The sequence below is a fragment of the Loxodonta africana genome, chromosome 11 (assembly GCF_030014295.1).
Source record: "Loxodonta africana isolate mLoxAfr1 chromosome 11, mLoxAfr1.hap2, whole genome shotgun sequence".
Lineage (NCBI taxonomy): Eukaryota > Metazoa > Chordata > Mammalia > Proboscidea > Elephantidae > Loxodonta > Loxodonta africana.
The window spans coordinates 48,197,899-48,219,017 of record NC_087352.1 but is presented as its reverse complement, the minus strand read 5'-3'; the positions used below and the strand labels follow the sequence as shown (position 1 = coordinate 48,219,017).

Below are 21,119 nucleotides of genomic sequence, written 5' to 3'. Positions count from 1 at the left end.
ATTCTGAAGGCGGCTTTTCCTGCAAGGAGGACAGGCCCTGGGCTGGTGTGTGGGATGTCTCACCACCGTCCCCCCTTCCTTAATTCTCCAAGCCAAGGAGGTGACCCAACCTCAGGCTGACTGGGAGGAGGACCTTCGCCTGGGGACAAGGCCTTGAGCTTCCCTGAGGGTTACGGAGTAATCCGCTTGCATTTCTTTCTCCTGTGGGGGGCCCCTCGAGGCTTTCGTGGCCCAACGTGACTCAAGAGAGATGACTTCTGCGGGCGAGTGTGTTTTCACACCCCGTGGTGCTGATGGGAGTGGCACCGTGAACATCAGATCAGACGTCCGACCCCGAGAAAGCGGGTTTCTCGGCTTAACTGAACCGTGACCCAAAAAAACTAAAATGCATTTCCAGAAGCATGGGGACCTAGAGAACATCATGCCTAAAGCCTTTCCCGTAGGCGCCCTTACCTCCACTGTTGTCCTTGTTAGGTGCGGTCCAACCCATTCCGCCTTCTAGCGACTCCGTGTGACAGATTAGAACTGCCGGGTGGAGTTTCCTACGCTGTAATCTTTACAGAGGCGCTCTGGTGCCGCAATGCCTAAAGCGTCGAACTCTTCAGCAGCTCCGCGGAAGAAAAATATGGCAGTCCGCTTTCGTAAAGATTACAGCCTTGGAAACCCTATGGGGGCAGTTCTCCTCTAGCCTATAGGGTCAGACTATGAGTTGGGATGGACTGGATGGCAATGGGTTTGATTGGTTTGGAATCTTTATGGGAGCAGATCTGCCCTCCATCTAACCCCACTTACATTTAGACCAGCATTTACTGTGTTCCTTTGCGGGGGGGGGGGGGAGGTGTCCAGCAGTGTCGTGGGCAATGTCAGCATCACAAAAGAAATGAAAGGCAGGACCCAGACCTTGAGGAGTTTAACTTCTAGCCTGGAAGACAGGCAAAGGAATAAACTAGAGAAAAGCACATATCTTGGAATCCTTCACCTTTAACAGGGCATTGAAAAGGACATCTGGCTGTGTTAAGGATGGCTAATAATTAAATCTCTGTGATGGGCCTGTGAGGTGGAGAAGGGCTTGTTACACTATTCACTCTACCTGAGATAAAACATAAAATAGCAATCATGGAAGTTTGCAATAGATAGAAACTGAATTACTGATTCAAGGCAAGAATATTTTTAATTTTAGGAAAAAGCCAAATTAATGAAATTTTACAGGTTTTTTTTTTTTTTTTTAAACTCTGGTGGCAAAGGTTGGCAGTTCGAATCCACCAGAATCCTCTTTGGAAACTCCATGGGGCAGTTCTACTCTGTCCTATAGGGTCAGTATGAGTTGGAATTGGCTCCGCGGCAGCAGGTTTTGTTTTGTTTTATTTTTTTACAGTTTTTAGGTCCCTGGTAATTCATGGTCAACTACTAACTGAAAGGTTGGCCACTTGAACCCACCCAGCAGTGCTGTGGGAGAAAGGCCTGGTGATCTGCTTCCATAAAGATTATAGCCAAGAAAATCCTATGGAGCAGACCTCCCTTCTATCCTATGGAGCAGAGAGTTTTCAGAATTCTTTCACATTTCCCATGTCATTTGATCTTCACAACCTGTGAGGTGAGCAGTACAGATACTTTTGTGCCCATTTTACTGAAGAGAAAACTGAGGCTCAAAGTGATACAGCTATTAAGTGAAGCGGTCAGGACTAGAATTCAGACTGGTTGGCTCCTTGCCTGGTGTTTTCTGGCTGCAGCTTATTTATATTATTATTATTATTGCATTTTACAAAAGAATCCAAACACATCTTAGCCTGCAGTCGGTCTTCAATCCTTCACTGAGGCTGAATCCTGCACCACGGAGGCTGCCAGGGAGGCAGCTTTGCTCCCTGAAGAAATGAAGTCAGGGCTTGTAGACACTGGCCTTTGGGCACTGGCATCTGGGAAGACCTAACAAACAAACCTTCTGGAGGTTCCCAACACAGCCAGGGCAAAGTCTGCCCCAGCCCCTTGCCAGACATTCTAGGCCATCAAAGACACTGCCCTCTTAACGGCTTGGTGGCACCTGACAAGGTCCATCATACCAGTTACATAGACCAGGTGGCTGGGGTGCTGGGGCCTTGGTGACCACAGGGCAACCACAGGGATAATTAATTGGTATTTGTTGTTTCATTCTGGCTGAGGATGCATTTTAGGTAAACTTCCCCGATATTAAATTGATCACTATAATCACCGCTGAACAAAGATTGGCAGCATTTTCTTAAGCTGCTGCCCACATGCTGCTAAGGGGCTTATGGCCTTGTTTTCCAAAGTTAATTCCCTCTGGAACTGCCCAGCTCTCCCTAATAGGTCCAGGTGAGGTTAGCTTCTATTTACTGTTTATTTCAGAGTCTCCAGAGAAAAGCAGAAAAGACTCCAACAGCCACTGACGAGGGCCTACAGGGGAAGCAGGACCAAGCAGGACAAGGGGAGGTCGGGCTGCCTTTGTGCAGGGCATAAAGAGCTAGTCAATGGCATTGTGGGCGCGGTGGAGGGTACTCCAAGCAATCAGCCGGGGGTCATTGTTAGGGGCTAATCTACATGTGTATTTCCCAAGAACTCGATTAGGGGAGATGAATAGACTCGGCCATGTCCCTAATTCTTCCAGCACGGAGCTGCATTTTTCCAGCAGTTACGCTAGGAGCTGCATTTTTCCAGCAGTTACGCTAGTCCGTAATCAGCCCTGCTTCAGTAAAAGGAAGGAGCCTGCCTTCTGAACTCCGCCTCTGTTTAATTCATTAATTCATTAGCTGGATCAAAGCAGATGCCCTCCTCCCAGCACCCACATGCTAGCTGACCCTAGACACCACTACAGCATGGTTTGAAGAAACATTTCCAGAAGTGAGGACGGCTAGGGTGACGAGGGCATGGGGGCGCCTGTAGAGTGGGAGGCTCCATGCAGAGTGGGAAGGACAGTATGAAACTCCAGCTTAAGTTGAGAGAGAGATTTTGAGAAGAAAGGAGACAGGGACTGGCTAGCATGAAGAAAATGACATCTAAAGGTAACCAGCAATTATGTGAAGCTGTAATATCAGGGTACCCCTGGTGATGCAGTGGTTAAGAGCTTGGCTGCTAACCAAAAGGTTGGCAGTTCAAATCCATCAGCCACTCTTGGGAAATCCTATGGGGCAGTTCTCCTTCCTACAGGGTCATTATGGGTTGGAATCAACTCTACAACAACTGGGTTTTTTTTTTTTTTATCTTGGGTGGATGTATGCATGAGGCCTAATATCTGGAAGTGTTCCAGGTGGACTGATTCTCCTACAAAACTCTTATGAGAAGCAGACAGCTACTGAGTGACCTTCCTGTGCCCTGGGTGGGGAGGGAAAATGTTCACAAGGTGAGTAAATGTCATTTGGCTCAGTCTCAGGTCATTTCACCTCCAGGGATGTTTTAAGTTGGAATGAAAAATGTCTGTTTAAGGGCTTATGGGATATCATTTCATAAACTGTGTAAAACCATGTAGATTATCTACTTAGAAGACATGTTTTCATGCTGGAGTAATTTCATCTGTCTTGTACCACATTGGAAGACCACCTCCTTCCACTAGCTGATACATGCTCAGGGAAGGTTACTTAACTTTAGTTTTAGCCAAAGCAAAACACAACTCATATAATCATCAACTACACACACACACTCACACACACACACACACACACACACTCAACAGATCCAGTTGCCAAGAGCTAAAACTCTGTATAATAATAATTATTTGTTAAATATTAACTATATATCAGCAGGCGTTATGTTGAGTACTTTACATAGCTTACCTCGTTTAGTCCTCACAATAACCCTTTGAGGTAGACACTATTATTATCCTCATTATACAGATAAGGAAACTGAGACTCAGAAAAATCAAGTCTCTTGCCCAGGGTTACTCAGCTGGTTTTGGGTGGAGCCAGGACTTGAATCTAGCTGATTTATTCAGGAATACTTCTACCTAACCACCATGTGGTCTACCTCTCAATATGGTGTGTACATGTGCCCTATTAATTCTCCCGTAGCTACAAGAAACCTAGCAGATAAATTGAACCAAGAAAATTTGGGAGTCAAAGGATAACGGGAAGAGTATGGTTGAGAGTTAGAGAGATGTAGGATTGAGGAAGGCTTGATGAATAGTCTAAAATTTCTTCAGTCAGCTGTAATGATGACAGTCTAAAAGTTTTAAGTTTACCACCCAACACTCATTGGACAATCCAGAAGTTACCAAGAAGTCTGTCCTTCGGCATACCTATTATTTCCCAGTGATGATATACTTGGAGACAACATCAAATAAAACTAGTCTCCATTTCAGTTTTCTTTGATTTCAAGGAATCATGTATTGAAGATTTAGAAGAGGAGCTTTAGTGATTATCTTGTTCGGTTCTCTTTTCTACGACCTTTATGTTTTAGGTGTGGAAATGTGGGCCCAGGGAAATTAAGTGATTTGCCCAAGGTGAGACAGGAAGTTGAGGTAGAGTTAGGACTAGAGGCCAATCCCTGGGCCCCCAGCCTCTCCATGAGGCCACTGTGGCTTTGCTGAACTCTCAGGATCTTACGCTGGGATGGCCCAGTGCTTTTAGAGTTAACCTAGGCGTGAATCCCTGAGGAAGATGTTTATTGTACAAACACAGTGAAGTTACTCTTTTTACTACTCCCCCACCATTTACCAACCCAATTATTTTGGTCGTTGGATTGCTTTTATAGTTGATGCAAATCCAAGTAGCTGCTTTTGTAAGGGAAAAACTCCCTTGGCAGTGGATTTGCAGGGCAGTTTGGCAAAAAATGATATTCCTACCCACTGTTGTGCTGGAACTGTCTCCTACTGCCTTGTGATAGCCAATGGTTAACATCTCTTCCCAGCTTCAATTTGGTGACATCACATTAAAGACATCACATTAGTAGCTTCAAATCAGCCATCCAAACCAAAACCATTGCTATTGAGTAGATTCCATCTTATAGCGACCATATAGGACAGGGTAGAACTGGCCCATTGGGTTACCGAAGCTGTAAATCTTCATGGAAGCAGACTGCCAAATCTTTCTCCCACGGAACAGCTGGTGGGTTCGAACCACTCACCTTTTAATTAGCAGCCAAGTGCTTAACCACTGTACCACCAGGACTCCTTCAAATCAGCCATAAAAAAACAAACCATTCCCCTTGAATTGATTCTGACTCATAGTGACTGTATAGGACAGAGTAGAACTGTCCCATAGAGTTTCCAAGGAGCGACTGGTGGATTTCAACTGCCAACATTTTCGTTAGCAGCCAAGCTCTTAAGCCATTGCGCTACTGGGGCTCCAAATCAGCCATTAACCAAAAAATCCATTGGCATCGAGTTGATCCTGACTCATAGCGACCCTATAGGACAGAGTAGAACTGCCCTGTAGGGTTTCGAAAGAGCGCCTGGTGGATTCAAACTGCTGACTTTTTGTTTAGCAGCCATAGCTCTTAACCACTATGCCACCAGGGCTTCCAAATCAGCCATAGTGGGAGTGTTTTCACCACAGAAGTCAGCAAATAGGGCTCCCCACCTCAGCACCAGGTTACTGCAAACATTTACTGGCATACTATTGCTCATTAAAAAAGAAGAAGCCAGAAGGTGTTGATGTTATTATTAAAATTAAAACAATCTATTGGTTAAGAAATGTTAACTATTTGCCAAAAGATGGAACACTTACAGTATTACTTCAGAATATGTACATAAAAGAGAGACGCTTGGATGTCTGCCAGAGAGATGGGCTTTTTTGAGTTGCTATGAGGAAAGCTATATTAAGATAATTCCTCTTTACTTGTTTTCTAATTAAGCTAATTGAATTCAGAGTGTCTGGGGGAAGCACAAGAGACATTTATCTTGAGGGGATGATGGTCTTGAAGCCCATCAATCCTATTAGGGCTAAGACGGCAAATCCGAGGACGCCCATTTTGCAGCACCCTTGACCCATCCCCCACCCTGGGTTTGGCCATCTCCAGCATTCTTCTCCCTTCTTCCTTTGGAAAGGACAGCAATCAGGGAACCAGTTCCATTCACAAGTATTTATTCATCACCTACATCCACACAGTATTCATTTGTCTTCTATAACTTCCTGGTCTTCTTCCTCCTTCACTGGCTGTCCCTCACAATATATCCTCTGTCGATTCCTCCTCTTGTCCTTGACCTCGGAAAGCTGGAGTGCCCAGGAATCAGCCCTTGGTCAGCTCTCTACCTCTACTCACTCCTTTGGTGATCTCTTTGACTCCATTCCAGACCTCTCTTCTGAACTCCAGACTCATGTGGTCTCAACTGCTTGTTAGACACCTCCACTTGGTTGTATGTTGGGCACCTCCAATTTAGCATATCCCAAACAGACTACTGAACGGAATTTCCCTGCTGAACAGTCTTCGCCATATCTATAAATAACTATTTCATCCTTCATGTTTCTCAAGCCAGAACCCATACATTTCTCTTTCTCTAACCGTCTGTCAGGAAATCCTTTGACTCTAGCTTCATAAAGGAGCCCTGGTGGCTCCATGATTAAGCACTGAGCTACTAACCGAAAGGTCGGTGACTAGAATCCACCAGCCGCTCCGTGGGAAAAGGACGAGGCAGTCTGCTTCAGTAAAGATTATAGCCTTGGAAACTATATGGGATGGTTTTACTCTGTCTTTTAGGGTCACTATGAGTCAGAATGGACTTGATGGCAATGGGTTCTAGCTTCAAAATATAAACCAGGTCTGATGACTTTCCATCATCTCCACTGCCATCAGTCTGACCCAAGCAACTCTCACATCTCTCCAGAATTATTGCAATCCACCACCACCACCAACTGCTGTCTAGTCGATTCCGACTTATGGTGACCCCATGCGTACTACTTAGTTTTCTGACTTTGACCCTTGTTCCCTCTTTGGTCTCTTCTCAACACAGGACCCAGAGTGATCCTTTTGCAGTATAAGTCAGATCACGTTAATCATCAGGATTACCCCTTGCTTAAACACCTGCAATGGCTCCCCATTTTCCTAAAGTCCTTTTAGAGACCTACAAGGCCCTACATGATCTGGTTACCCCTCCCCTCATCTCATATTGCTCTCCCTCTTGTTTGATCATTTCCAGCCACGGTGCCCTTCTTGTCATTCCTGGAACATACCTCAGGGCCTTTGCACTGGCTGTTGTCGCTGAATGCTACGTGTTTGCTTTGGAAACACATTAGCATCACTGTTAGATTGCTCACACATGAATTATTCCCTCCACATCTGGCTACTCAGTGAACTTCACCGTTGTCTGCATTTCTTCATTTCTCACTCAGCTTTCTTTCTTCCTCACACCTTGACTTTCTACTTCACCCTCCACCTGTAAAGAGTGTGTGCGCTAGTAAAGTAAGCAAAGGTATCATTAGAGGAAGTAAAGGGTGACGTGATTTGTGTGTGTGTGTGTCCGTGTGCATTTAGGAAACTACTATGCAGGTCTGCCTTAGGACAAGCTTTCCCTAGATGTCCCTACTTCAAGGGTCTTGAGAAGTCCCTAACACAGTGTCCAGCATACAGAAAGTTCTCAAGACTGCTAGTTCCGTTCCTTTCTTTGCCATCTTTCCTACATTCATGATGACACTCCCTGATGTATTTATGAAAAAGCTAGTTTCATCATGCTTCCCTACAAATCTTCGCAAAAGGCTTCTCTTCAAAAGAGTGCTAACAGAAAGATACAGATGATTTTTAGTGAAAATGATCTTTTGGTGAATGTCGAGGAGGCTGGTGAAGTTTTTGAGCTCACAGATCTGACATGGTGATAAGCCTTTCTACCGGCACTTTTTGTCCATCACACTTTACTAAATTTTGATGAAAAAAGAGAATAAATGGTAGGGTCCCAGTTAAATTAGTTTAATATTCTTCATTCTCAAATTTAGTGTAGAGGTTGCCTGATTTTTTAGGTTTTGGCAGACTCCTGCCATCTGGTTCCCAAAGTGTCCTCATTCATATGTCAGAAGCTTAACATGCACTTTACTGCATGGTGTGTACATTGTGTAAATTAATGATCTTTAAAGAATTACAACTTTGGTGGGAAACTTCTGCTCCCCTCAAGGCAAGGCACAGGGTTCATGAGTACTTTGCCTTCATCCTACAGGGCTGGGCAAGCCACACCCCCCGTTCCTCCCCCTCACCTTAGTCATTGTCAACATCATGGTCAGCCCACGAACATTACTGAGTGCTCAATGTATGCCAGGCACACTATGTTAATTTTAGGTGTGTTGTCTCATTTCATTCTTCCAAAACCCCATGAAATCAATTATAAGCTTTTCCTTCCCATACCCTCAGAGCCTGTTTCTAATGTAGACACAAACCTAGGGAGAACCTGAGTTTCACAGCAGCAAATGCTCAAAGTCAGTGCAAATTTTTTGCTTTTTCAAATGCATGATTACTTGAAAGAGCCCCATAATGGTCTTGGTGAAGGAATTTTTTGTTGGAGTCTTATATGAATTTATACCGTAATTGTGTGGGAATACGTTTTATAGCATCTCTAGGGAGATTTATTTGGATGTAACGTCTGGTGAAAGGAGCCCTGGTGGTGCAGTGATTACGTGCTCGGCTGATAACCCAAAGGTTGGCGGCTTGAATGTATCAGCCACTCTGGGTTTACAGCCTTGGAAACCCTATGGGGCAGTTTTACTCTGTTCTATAGGGTCGCTGTGAATTGGAATTGACTTCATGGCAGTGGGCAACATCTGGTGATTGTGAGTCTGATCAAAATGTGGACTGGCAGTGGAACTGGAGGGGATGAGAAAGAAGCAAAGGAGGAAGAGAGAAAGATTCCAATACTCCCCTGTTGATAACTGGTGGAACATTCTGGGTTCAACATTGTGCTATATCTGAAAGCCCATATAAAACCCTTTTCTTGACTCAAACCTGTGGGCGCACTGGTCTTATAAATGTCTCTGAGGATAACAAAACACTCACTCTCCCTATAGAGTTTCTGTGGTTTTGTTTATTTTAATTTTGTCCTATTTCATTTTTACATTCTAAACTGCATTAAGAAACATGAAGTTATTAGAGCAGTTTGCTTTTGGGGGGGGGTGGAAGTGACATTTATATAGTGTTCAGAGTTTTGACAGCCTAAGTGAAAAGTCCATTTACGCCACCCAAGGAACATGAGCGCGTGGAACAAATTGTCCATTATCTGGGCTATTGAGGAGAGGAGTGAACGAGCTTAAGGTGCACCAAAACCAAATCCTTTGCCGTCGAGTCAATTCCGACTCATAACGGCCCTACAGGACAAAGTAGAACTATCCCATAGGGTTTCCAAAGAGCAGCTGGTGGATTCGAACTGCTGACCTTTTGGTTAGCAGCCAAACTCTTAACCACTGTACCACCAGAGCTACGTTAGGTGCACAGAGATCCCCAAATTTCATTCCATCCATTTGTTTCAGTCTTTCTTCCCATCAAGCCTTTTTCACTCAAGCTAACAAGTGGAGAAGTTTGTCCATCTTCCCCTCTCCTCCCCCCACATTTTATTACATAAAACGTTTATTGAAAAAGTCATCTTTGTGCTTTATTTATTCTTTGAACAGATTCATTGGAAAACCAATGTTTCATTTTGTTTTGGTAGACTTTGGTTAAACAGCTGTAAATATTTTAAAGGGAATATCCTAACTCTTGCAAAAAAATATTCCTTTGAAAGCAGGTTAAAAATAGAAAAAAGAAAGGAAAGCAAAAACATATAATAAACTAAACACGTTGCCGCTGAGTCAGTTCTAACTCACGGTACTCCACGTGCTTCAGGGTAGAACTGCCCCGTTCCACAGGGTTTTCAATGGCTGTAATCTTAAGGAAGCAGATTGCCAGCAGTTTCTTCTGTGGCACCTCTCGGTGGATTCAAATGAACCTTTTGGTAAGTAGTCAATTGCAAACTCTTTGTGCCTCCCAGGGACCTTCTGTGGCACAGAGTAGCAGGAGGATTTATTGGAATGTAATCTGAAGAGATTTCAGACTAGTTTCTCTAGTCTCCCTTCCAGATGAGGGGCAGAAGAGGAAAAAGGAAAGAAGTTTGGGAGAAGGGTAAAAAGGAGAGAAGGGGATAAAAGAGAAAGAGGGGGATTGATCGATTTCACTCTGTTTGCCCACCCCCATTGTTCCCATTGCTGTCACTAAGTTCAGATAAGAGGAGATAACCCTGAACTCAGAAATAGCAATAACCTTCCCAGTTCCCCCCTGCCTCTAATTCTGCCTTCTCCAAGTCCGTTCTTCACATGGTCCCTAGGATGATCTAAGATGCAAAGGTCTGGTGAAGCCTCTGCCTCCATGTCTTATCTTTTACCACCGTACTGCGACTGCCCCTTGGCTTAGGAGCATCCATGACCAGGCTTGATGAGAAGCGCCAACAGCATCGAGGAGCCAGGGAATAAGAGGTGGAGTGGTGGCCTTTGATTGGCTTCCAGCCTGCATCCTGGGCTCCCGGTGGGCACCATGACATGCCCCCCCCCACCCGCCACCCCATCTTTCTCTGAAGGGAGCTGGTGCTATTCTCATGGTTGGACAGAGTGAGACCCTGCCCTGAAGGAAGGAAGTCAAAAAGGAAATGTACATTTGCTATTGTTTCTTCCTGGCTGTCCTAATGATCTGTAAGTAGGTCTGATTTCTGTGTTCTTCGCTGAATTTCATACTTTAGCCACATTTATAACTAAAAGGAAAGTATGTAGGGTCGCTATGAGTTGGAACCAACTCGATGGCACCTAACAACAACAACATGCTTCTTGTGGCAAGGTGCTAGTTCAACACTCTACCAGGAACATTCAGGACAACCACCTTCTTGTCTATGTGTTTGTAGAGGGCTTTATAGGCATGGTTTTCTAACCGTGCTCCCTACGTTAAAATACACGTTTTCAATGTTCCACAAAGAGTGCCCCTCCCCCCAGCCCACTGACCTGCTCCTCCCCACACCCCCTCACATCACAGAACACTTCTGCTCCGCCGTCTGCTTAATTTCCGTGAAGGTGGCCTGGGCCTTTTCTTTGATGGTGTCCAAGTCCATGTTCTGGAGATTCTGCAACTGCCCGAGAATAGAATCCTTGTCTTCTTCCTCTTCTTGATCTTCATCTACCATTTTCCTGAGATCTTCAGGCAAATCCACATTATCACCAGCCATCTGGATCTGGTTCTCATCCATTTCACTCTATGGGAAAAATACAGAGAAAGAGAAATAACTCTAAAAATGACAGCTATAAATTTAAAAAGAGGCAGGAAAATAAAGGTCTGTCTAGTATGAAGGAGGAGTCCCTGACTGGTTCACACAGTTAAGGCACTCAGCTACTAGGTGAAAGGTTGGCGGTTTGGTCCACCCACATGCACTTTGGAAGAAAGGCCTGGAGATCTACTTCCAAAAAATCAGCTATTGAAAACCCTCTGGAACATAGTTCTACTCGGACACATATGGAGTCGCCATGAGTTGGAGTTGACTCAACGGCAACTGTTTCTTTTTTTGTTTGTTTTGGAATGAAGGAAGTGAATGGCTCTCTTGGCCATCCAGCAGCAGAGCTGGGTCCTGGTAGCGGTCATGGTGGCTGGGATAGTTTCTGGTTGGGAGGCCCCTCCTTCACTGCACCTTGGTCCAATCAGAATCTTCCAACATGGTGTTTCTCAAAGTGTAGTCCCAAAGTGTGGTCTCAAAGCATTAGCGTCATACAAGAAACCTGTTAGAAATACAAATTCTTGTGCTCCATCCCAGACCCACTGAGTCAGAAACCCTGGGGGTGAGGCCCAGCCCTCTTCGTGACACCGATGCCCACTTAAGCTTGAGAATCACGCACAGCGCCACCTGGGTAGCACTACAAGTTTTGGAGTCTGTCATCCCCATGACGTGACCCAGTGGCCCTGGCTGACCTCATGAGGAAGGTGGGGTTTTGACTGGCAGCTTCCACCAAGGCCAGAGCTCTGTCATTGCCCTCATCACACTTGAGTGTCAACCTCTGCTTTACCATTGCCTACCCCTCCTGTCTACTAAACGCGGAGCCCTTATGGGCTCAAATCATGCTGAATGCACCTTACCTCCTTGGGACCTGCAACGGAGCCTGGCGCATGAAGAATGCGTTATTAACGCAGTAACTCTTTATTACTCAGCATGCTGGCAGTCTAGTCTTTGTTTCTAGTAATGCTGTCACCAAAGCTTGCCTCACACATTTCATTTTGTGATCCTGGGCATGGCTGTCCTGGAATGTCCTAATGCCTGGCTACAGAGCCTTTTTAATTCTTAATGAGAAAGAATAATCTAAAGAAAAACGCTCTATGGGAAAAGAGACGGTAACTGAAATTCTCAGATGGCTGCTGTTGGAGAATTTCCTGAGATGAGGTTACAACATGAGGCAAACTGGGTTCAGGGACACATAAGATTAAAAATTGTGCCAGAAAAGCTGATGACGCAAAGACCTAAGCAGCTGTTAACCAGTAGCCAGTTGCCATTGAGTCAACTCTGACTCATGGCGACCCCACGTGTGTCAGAGTAGACCTGTGCTTCACAGGGGTTTCAAGCGCTGATTTTTCAGAAGTAGATGGCTAGGCCTTTCTTCTGAGGTACCTCTGGGTGGACTCAAACCTCTAACCTTTCAGTTAGCAGCCAAGCGTGTCAACCATTTGTGCTACCCAGGGACTCCAAGCAGATGTTAGGACCCACCTTAATGCATTATTCATGACCAGCCTTGAATTCCTTACCAAAGCGCAAGAAAAATCACATGAAGATAAAATGATCGTCTAAGTCTTTGTCAGACCAAGCTGATTTGATTTTGCAAAGATTTCGGCACCTGCTGATTTCCTAGGTGGAGTTAAAGACAACACCTAATGGGAGATACAAATTCCCCTTGTCTGGTGCTGAGTAGAAATGCTCAGAAATACACATCAGTTGTCTCTAGGTGCACACAGCGTGCCACGGTGATTTGTAAACATGAATCTCCACCTGTAAAGTGGGTCGATGCGGCCAGATCTCCAGGGCTAACATTCCATGGCTTCCTACTTCCCTAGCTGATCCTTGGAGAGCCTGGAGGCCTACAGCCTTTCCTCCGAGCACTCTTCTTTTATTTGGGTCCCTCAGAGTGATGGCCGAGCCTGGCTCTGGAAATAGCTTCAGGGGCAGATTTCTGAGCACAGGAGAGGATGCCTTCAGGAGGCTGGTCCTCACGCGGGGGCTCCCTGAAGACTTCAAGAGCAGCCACTCTCGTCAGCCCTGCGAGATGAGTGAAGCTTTCCCTGCACTTGGCCAGGGCCTCGGACCCTCCAAGTGCTTAGTGGATTAATTAGTTCCTCGTCAAACTGTGGTGGGGATTAATTAGCTAGTTAATCCACAGGGGCTCCCAGCCAGTCTTCCATTTCTATTTATTTCTTATTTACCTCCAGCGGTGGCCTCCCTAGCTGACCATTCTCTGATTCTTTCAGGGAGGGAGGAAGAGCAGGACTCCACCCTGGTGGTTCTCAGCTCTTGTAAAGGCAGGACCTCTGCTATAGTGGTTAATTTTAGGTGTCAATTTGGCTGCGCCATAGTTCCCAGTGGCTTGGCCAAATAGACGAATTTCTGTCCCACAATGTAATATAATGTAATATAACATAATCACCTTCTATAATATAACCAATCAATCAATCGAAAGGGGAGCTGCCTCTATTCAGGGCCACAATGGATGGACCCTGATAGAATGGGAGAAAAATGTAGAACAGACCCTCAAAGTCCTAAAATGAAAACAGAACAGACCTACTGGACTAATTGAGATTAGAGGACTTCCCGAGACTATTGATCTGAAATACTCTTCAAACCTTGAACTGAAACTAACCCCCGAGGTCACCTTGTAGCTAAATAACAAATTGGCTCAAAAAATAATGAATATCAACGGTAAGTACTGTGTTCCTTTAAAAAAAATCACCTGAGACCAAACGGTCAACAATTACTTTAAAACAAAGATGAGAATGTAAGGGGGCAAGGAAACTAGATTAATGGAAATGGAACAACCAGAACAGAAATAATGAGAATGTTCACGCATTATGAAGAATGTAACCAATGTCACTGAACAACTTGTGTAGAAACTGTTGACTGGAAAACCTAAACTGCTGTGTAAACCTTTACTCAAAAGCACAATAAAATATTATTCAAAAAAAAAAAAAAAAAGAAAGGGGGGTTTCCTTAGGGTATGGTCTGCCCCCAGACTAGACTATAAATAGACATTCTGGAAAGTCACTCTTTCCACCTCCTGACCTATGGATCTTGGGATGGAAGCCTACAGTCTCCAGCCTGCCACCTGACCTATGGATTGTGGCCTTGCCAGCCACCATAATGGCGTCAACCATTCTCATGAAGTAAGTCTCTTTCTATAGATACGTGTTTGTCACCGGTTCAGTTTTTCTAGAAAACCCTAAGACATCTGCTCTCTCTTACTCATCCCCAAATAAAATGCAAATCACTTGAAAAGGCATTCCTGGGAATTGGAGGACCTACCCACTGGCTGAGAGTCAGATCTCTGTGGATTCAGACCATGGGGATCTCACTGGATTCAAACTTGGAACCTGAAAGGAAAGGCAGGTAGAGGAGCTGAAGGAAGCGAGCCAGCCTGCTGGTGCTAAAGAAAACCTGGCCCACAACTTTTTCCTCCCCTACCTGGGTGGCCCCAATGAGGCCACCTTCTACCCTTGTCCAGTCTCAGAGAAGCCCAGGGAAGGGAGAGCAGTCAGATTCTACTTTGTCTCACAGCTCACAGAGAGGACCTTGACCCCCACAACCTCTAGTCCAGTGGTTCTCAAAGTGGGGTCCTAGGATCAGCAGCATCAGTGTCTGCTGGAACCTTGTTAGAAATGCACGTTCCCGAGCACCACCCAGGCCCACTGATTTAGCAACTCTGGGGACAGACCCAGCAAGCTGTGGTTTTACCAGCCCCCTCTGGTGATTCTGAGGCTCGATCACATCTGAAAACCACTGGGCTATACCATAAATTCCTCAAAGGCCTTAGAACTCAAACACAGAAAATAAATGTGTATAGAATGATTCAATAAGCCTATTGTCAAGGACTATAAGAGGCACAAGGAGCCCTTGGCTGCTAATGGAAAGGTCAGCAGTTCAAACCCACCAGCAGCTCCAAGGGAGAAAGATGTGACAATCTGCTTCCATAAAGATTACAGCCTTAGAAACCCTACGGGGCAGCTCTACTCTGTCTAGTAGGGTCACCATGAGTCAGAATTGACTGGATGGCAAGAATTTTATAATAGCCATGATAACACTTATGTGTGTAGGTCCTCTGCTCTACAGAGTTTCAAATATTTTCATAGCTGTTGACTAATTTATCTATGTACTCCTGTTGGGACTGTGTAGCCTAGAGGTTAAGGGCATTGTCTTGAAAGTCAGATTGCCTGAATGTGAGAGTTAGCTCCACCACTTATAAGCTGTGTTACTTTGCATAAGTTACAAAACTACTCTGAGCTTTATTTTCTTATCTATAAATTGGGGCCATCATGCATCTGTCAGTTTGTCGTGCTGTGGTGGCTTGCGTGTTCCTGTGATATTGGATGGAAGCTTTGCCACTGGTATTTCAAATACCAGCAGGGTCACCCTTGTTGGACAGGTTTCAGCAGAGCTTCCAGACTAAGACAGACTAGGAGGAAGGGCTTGGCAGTCTACTTTTGAAAAAATTGGCCAGTGAAAACCTTATGAATAGCCGTGAAACATTGATATAATGCTGGAAGATGAGCTCCTCAGGTTGAAAGGCACTCAAAATATGACTAGAGAAGAGTGGCCTCCTCAAAGTAGAGTCAACCTTAATGATGTGGATGGAGTTAAGCTTTCAGGATCTTCATTTGCTGATGTAACATGACTCAAAATGAGAAAAAACAGCTGCAAACATCCATTAATGATTGGAGCATTGAATGTACGAAGTACGAATCTAGGAAAATTGGAAGTCATCAAAAATGAAATGGAGTGCATAAAGATCGATATCCTAGGCATTAGTGAGCTGAAATGGAGTGGTATTGGCCATTCTGAATCAGACAATCATGTGGTCTACTATGCTGGGAATGACAAAATGAAGAGGAATGGTGTCGCATTCATCATCAAAAAGAACATTTCAAGATCTATCCTGAAGTACAATGCTGTCAGTGGTAGAATAATATTCGTATGCCTACGAGGAAAACCAGTTAATACGATTATTATTCAAATTTATGAACTAACCACTAATGCCAGAAATAAGGAAATGGAAGATTTTTACCAGCTTCTGCAGTCTGAAATTGATCAAACATGCAATCAAGATGCATTGGTAATTACTGGTGGTTGGAATTTGAAAGTTGGAAACAAAGAAGGTTTGGTAGTTGGAAAATACGGCCTGCGCGAGAGAAACAATGCCAGAGATCAAATGATAAAATTTTGCTAACGAACGACTTTTTCATTGCAAATACCTTTTTTCAATAACATAAATGGCTACTATACACATGGACATCACTGGATGGAAAACACAGGAATCAAATTGACTATATGTGTGGAAAGAGACAACAGAAATCTCAATACCATCAGTCAGAACAAAGCCAGGGGCCACCTTCGGAACAGACGATCAATTGCTTATATGCAAGTCCAAGTTGAAGATGAAGAAGATTCAAATGAGTCTGTGAGAGCCAAAATACGACCCTGAGCATATCCCACCTGAATTTGGGGACCATCTCAAGAACAGGTTTGACTCATTGAACACTAATGATGGAAGAACAGACAAGTTGTTGGAAGACATCAAGGACATCATACGTGAAGAAAGCAAAAGGTCATTAAAAAGACAGGAAAGAAAAAAAAGACCAAAATAGACGTCAGAAGAGACTCTGAAAGTTGCTCTTGAACGCAGAGTAGCTAAAGTGAAAGGAAGAAATGACGAGGAAAAAGAGCTGAACGGAAGATTTCAAAAGTCCGCTCAAGAAGACAAATTGAAGTGTTATAATGAAATAGTCAAAGACCTGAATATAGAACACCAAAAGGCAAGAATACACTTGCCATTACTCAAGCTAAAAGAACTGAAGAAAAAAACTCAAGGCTCGAGTTCCAATTTTGAAGGACTCTATGGGAAAAATATTGAATGACGCAGGAAGCATCAAAAGCAAATGGAAGGAATACATAGTCACGGTACCAAAAAAAATTAGTTGACATTCAACCATTTCAAGAGGTAGCATATGATCAAGAGCAGATATGGTATTGAAGGAAGAAGTCCAAGCTGCACTGAAGGGAATGGCAAAAAACAAGGCTCCAGGAATTGAGAGAATACCAATTGAGATGTTTCAACAAACAGATGCAGCGCCAGAGGTGCTCACTCCTCTGTGCCAAGAAATTTGGAGGACAGCTACCTGGCCAACAGACTGGAAGAGATCCATATTTGTTCCCATTCCAAACAAAGATGATTCAACAGAATGTAGAAATTATCGAACAATATCATTAATATCACAAGCAAGTAAAATTTTGCTGAAGATCATTCAAAAGCAGTTGCAGCAGTACATTGACGGGGAACTGCCAGAAATTCAAGCTGGATTCAGAAGAGGACATGGAATGTAGGATGTCATTGTTGTCAGATGGATCTTGGCTGAAAGCAGAGAATACCAGAAAGATGTTTACCTATATTTTGTTGACTATGAAAAGGCATTTGACTGTGTGGATCATAACAAATTATGGATAACATTGCAAAGAATGGGAATTCCAGATCACTTAATTGTGCTAATGCTGAACCAAGATTCAGTCCTTTGAACAGAACAAAGGGATATACTGCATGGTTTAAAATCAAGAAAGGTGTGTGTCAGGGTTGTATCCTTTCACCATCCTAATTCAGTCTGTCTGCCAAGCAAATAATCTGAGAAGTTGGAGTATATGAAAAAAGGATGTAGCATCAGGATTGGTGGAAGACTCGTTAACAACCTGTGTTATGCAGATGACACAGCCTTGCTTGCTGAAAGTGAAGAGGAATTGAAGCACTTAGTGATGAAGATCAAAGACTACAGCCTTCAGTATGGATTACACCTCAACATAAAGAAAACAAAAGTACACACACTGGACCAATAAGCAACATCAGGATAAATGGAGAAAAGATTGATGTTGTCAAGGATTTCATTTTACTTGGGTCCACAGTCAACGCCCATGGAAGCAGCAGTCGGGAAAATAAATGACGTATTGCACTGGCCAAATCTGTTACACCTCTTTAAAGTACTAAAAAGCAGAGATGTCACTTTGAGGACTAAGGTGCGCCTGACTCAAGCCATGACATTTTCCATCATTTCATATGCATGTGAAAGCAGGACAATGAATAAGGAAGACCGAAGAAGAATTGATGCTTTTGAATTATGGTGTTGGTGAAGAATACTGAATATACCATAGACTGCCAGAAGAAAGAACAAGTCTGTCTTGAAGAAATATAGCTAGAGTGCTCCTTGGAAGAGAGGATGGCAAGACTTCATCTCCCGTACTTTGGACATGTTATCAGGACAGATCATTCCCTGGAGAAGAACATCTCGGTTGGTGAAGTAGATGGTCAGTGAAAAAGAGGAAGACCCTTAAAGAGATGGATTAACACAGTGGCTGCAATAATGGGTTCAAATATAGCAATGATTGTGAGGATGGTACAGGACTTGGCAGTGTTTTCTTCTGTTGTACACAGGGTCACTCTGAGTTGGAACTGACTAGATGGCACCTAACAGCAACATAAATTAGGGATCACATAATTTGCCTTAGAATTGTAGAGGATTAATTACCTGATAACTGAATTATTTAGACTATACTAAGCACACAGCAGAAACCCTGGTGGCACAGTGGTTAAGTGCTACGGCTGCTAACCAAGCAGTCGGCATTTCGGATCTGCCAGGCGCTCCTTGGAAACTCTACGGGGTGGTTCTACTCTGTCCTACAGGGTCACTATGAGTCGGAATTGACTTGTCGGCAGTGGCGGTTAAGTACACAGTGAATGGTAGCTATTCATAAAAATAATCACCCTCAGAGTAGGGAGGGGGGTTTACACTCCGTAACCCTGCTGCCTGCACACCGTAGCTGGCCCATCAGAGGGCTTTGCTCTCTTTGCACCTTACCTGTTGCTTAGGAACAACTCCTGCCTTTGCTCCACAGGCTTGGCTTTCCTAATCACTCAGGCCTATTCTTTTCCCTTTGGACACTAAGCCCTCAATTCCGGAGAAATCTACCTAGCTAGGCCCACCTTCCCTTACCTCTGGTCAGCCCCTCTGTAATATTTATGGGACCCGGAGGATGAGCCCCAATAAACGTCCCCAACCCATCACTTGGCCCTCTCTTCCAATCTCTGGCTGTCTCCCTCCCTGGGAAGGGCCTTGAGCACAGACGTGTAGGCCGGCCCCCCAGTCCTCAGGCCTAGGGGTGCTTAGGCCAACAGCCCGGAGCACCCCAGTAGGACAGGCCTGGTGAAGAGGCCTGCACAAGCTCTGGAATGCATCTGGGCAGGAATTCTAGGTCCTGGACAACCATAGTGTGGTTGAAAAGAGGAGTGTGGGCACTGGGTAGGCATGTCCCTTTGACTCTGCAGACTCTTCAGCCCGTGTGATGAAATGTGGCTAGAGGAGGGACAGAGGGGAGCCTTCTAAAGCATGGGGTCCAGGGCAGGTGGCTCCAGCTATACAGGCCTAAAGTAGTATTGGGTGAGGTCACAAAATAGAACATTCTAGAATGATGATGCTACTAAACCTCCATCAGCAGGACAGTTGCTTCAAGTGGCAATTCTACTACTGGAGTCAGTTGCCCAAGCTAAAGCCATGTCCCTGGCCTCTGTAACACTGGGTCGGGACCAACTGAGCTAGCCCCAGACCTACGACAGGCCAAGTGTAAGCACTCCGTCTGTCAGAACCCACAGCCTATCCTGACCATTGTCCTGCAGGGGTGGGGCCAATGACAGGGGACAGATTGTGGGATTGGGAATCAGGAGACCTGGGTTACAGGCCTGGCCCTGTCATTCATCCACTGTGTGATCTTGGGCAAGTCACTCTCTAATTCTGATGCCCAAAATCCAGAGGGCCACCCAGAAGAATACTGAGATTATTGAAAGAGATGTGTTTGTGAAACAGCCTCATAAGCTTCTAGGCTCTGAACGCATAGTAGCCACAGTTATTAATAACTTGGAGGAAAAGGAGCAGCTGAGTCTGAAGATCCCTGCTGAAAGGGTCTCTGGGATAAAGAAGGCACGGACAGAGGGTGGGAGAGTGTCAGCCCTTAAGAGAAAGATCCGGACAGAGCGAGCAATTAAAGGAGCCTGAATGGGATTTGGACATGGACACTGCAGCCTTGTTCCTGCAGCTAATGAACTGCCGTCTGGTAGGACCAGTCCACCATCCAAACAATGACTGTCTTGTCCAGACTTTCTGCTGCCCACAGGCACATCCGAGGTTGGGGAGACCAGGAATATTTTGACACAGTTCACACATGTAATGCCTCATTACATCCCCCAAATGAACCTGCAGTGACAGCCGATGTACGTTGGCATCACGGCAGACAGAATCAGCTCCAGGGAGCGGGGAGGCCGAGCGCCGAAGGAACTGAGTACGAATGACTGAGTGAATGAGTGAGCGAAGCGAGCCAGCATATGAGGGTACTCGTAGGCTATATTTTGTCCTTAGAGGCTCCACATAGAAGGGTTCTTATTCATAGAAATCTTACCAATTTGGGATATTGTTTCAGGATGTTAAGAGCTAATTAGTTTTAGGCCAGCCGAGCAGAATCAGTTTTAACCTCTTGGTTTTTAACCACAGAATTAGTGTCTTAATTGCCAGTGCTGAATCCCCCATTATTTAAATAGTCCCGTATCCTGCCATTGTCCTTCACTGTGACTGATTCCTGACCCTCCACCAGAAGGTAAGCCCTTCGGATCTCAGCCCTTTGGATCTCAGACTTCCTTCTCTAGATCTTTCTAAGCTGGCCTTTATCTTCTAAACTTGAGATAGGATGATCAGTTATCATCGTAGGTGATAAAATAATGAGCGTTCTCCATTTGTTAGAGTCTAGTCAATCAAGCTTGGTGTATAAACAAATACTGTCCCGACCTGATTGATCCCAGGTAAATCTGATTTTGTTTTTGGTTTGTTTATTTTTGGTCTATATGACACCAGACAAGGTTTCTAGGTGGCACTCGACTGCTAACCTAAAGGTTGGTGGTTTGAACCAACTCAGT

General features: G+C 44.7%; 1 protein-coding gene across 1 annotated transcript in view; it reads right to left on the bottom strand.

The window, feature by feature from the left end:
* Nucleotides 1–10,506: 10,506 nt before the first annotated feature.
* The window catches only part of CPLX4 (complexin 4), a 41,846-nt gene continuing 31,233 nt past the window's right edge, over nucleotides 10,507–21,119 (bottom strand). The window contains exon 3 of the mRNA XM_003406277.3: nucleotides 10,507–11,131. Within this exon, the coding sequence (XP_003406325.1) occupies nucleotides 10,904–11,131 (228 nt within the window). The 3' untranslated portion in view covers nucleotides 10,507–10,903. The remainder of the gene's footprint in view (nucleotides 11,132–21,119) is intronic.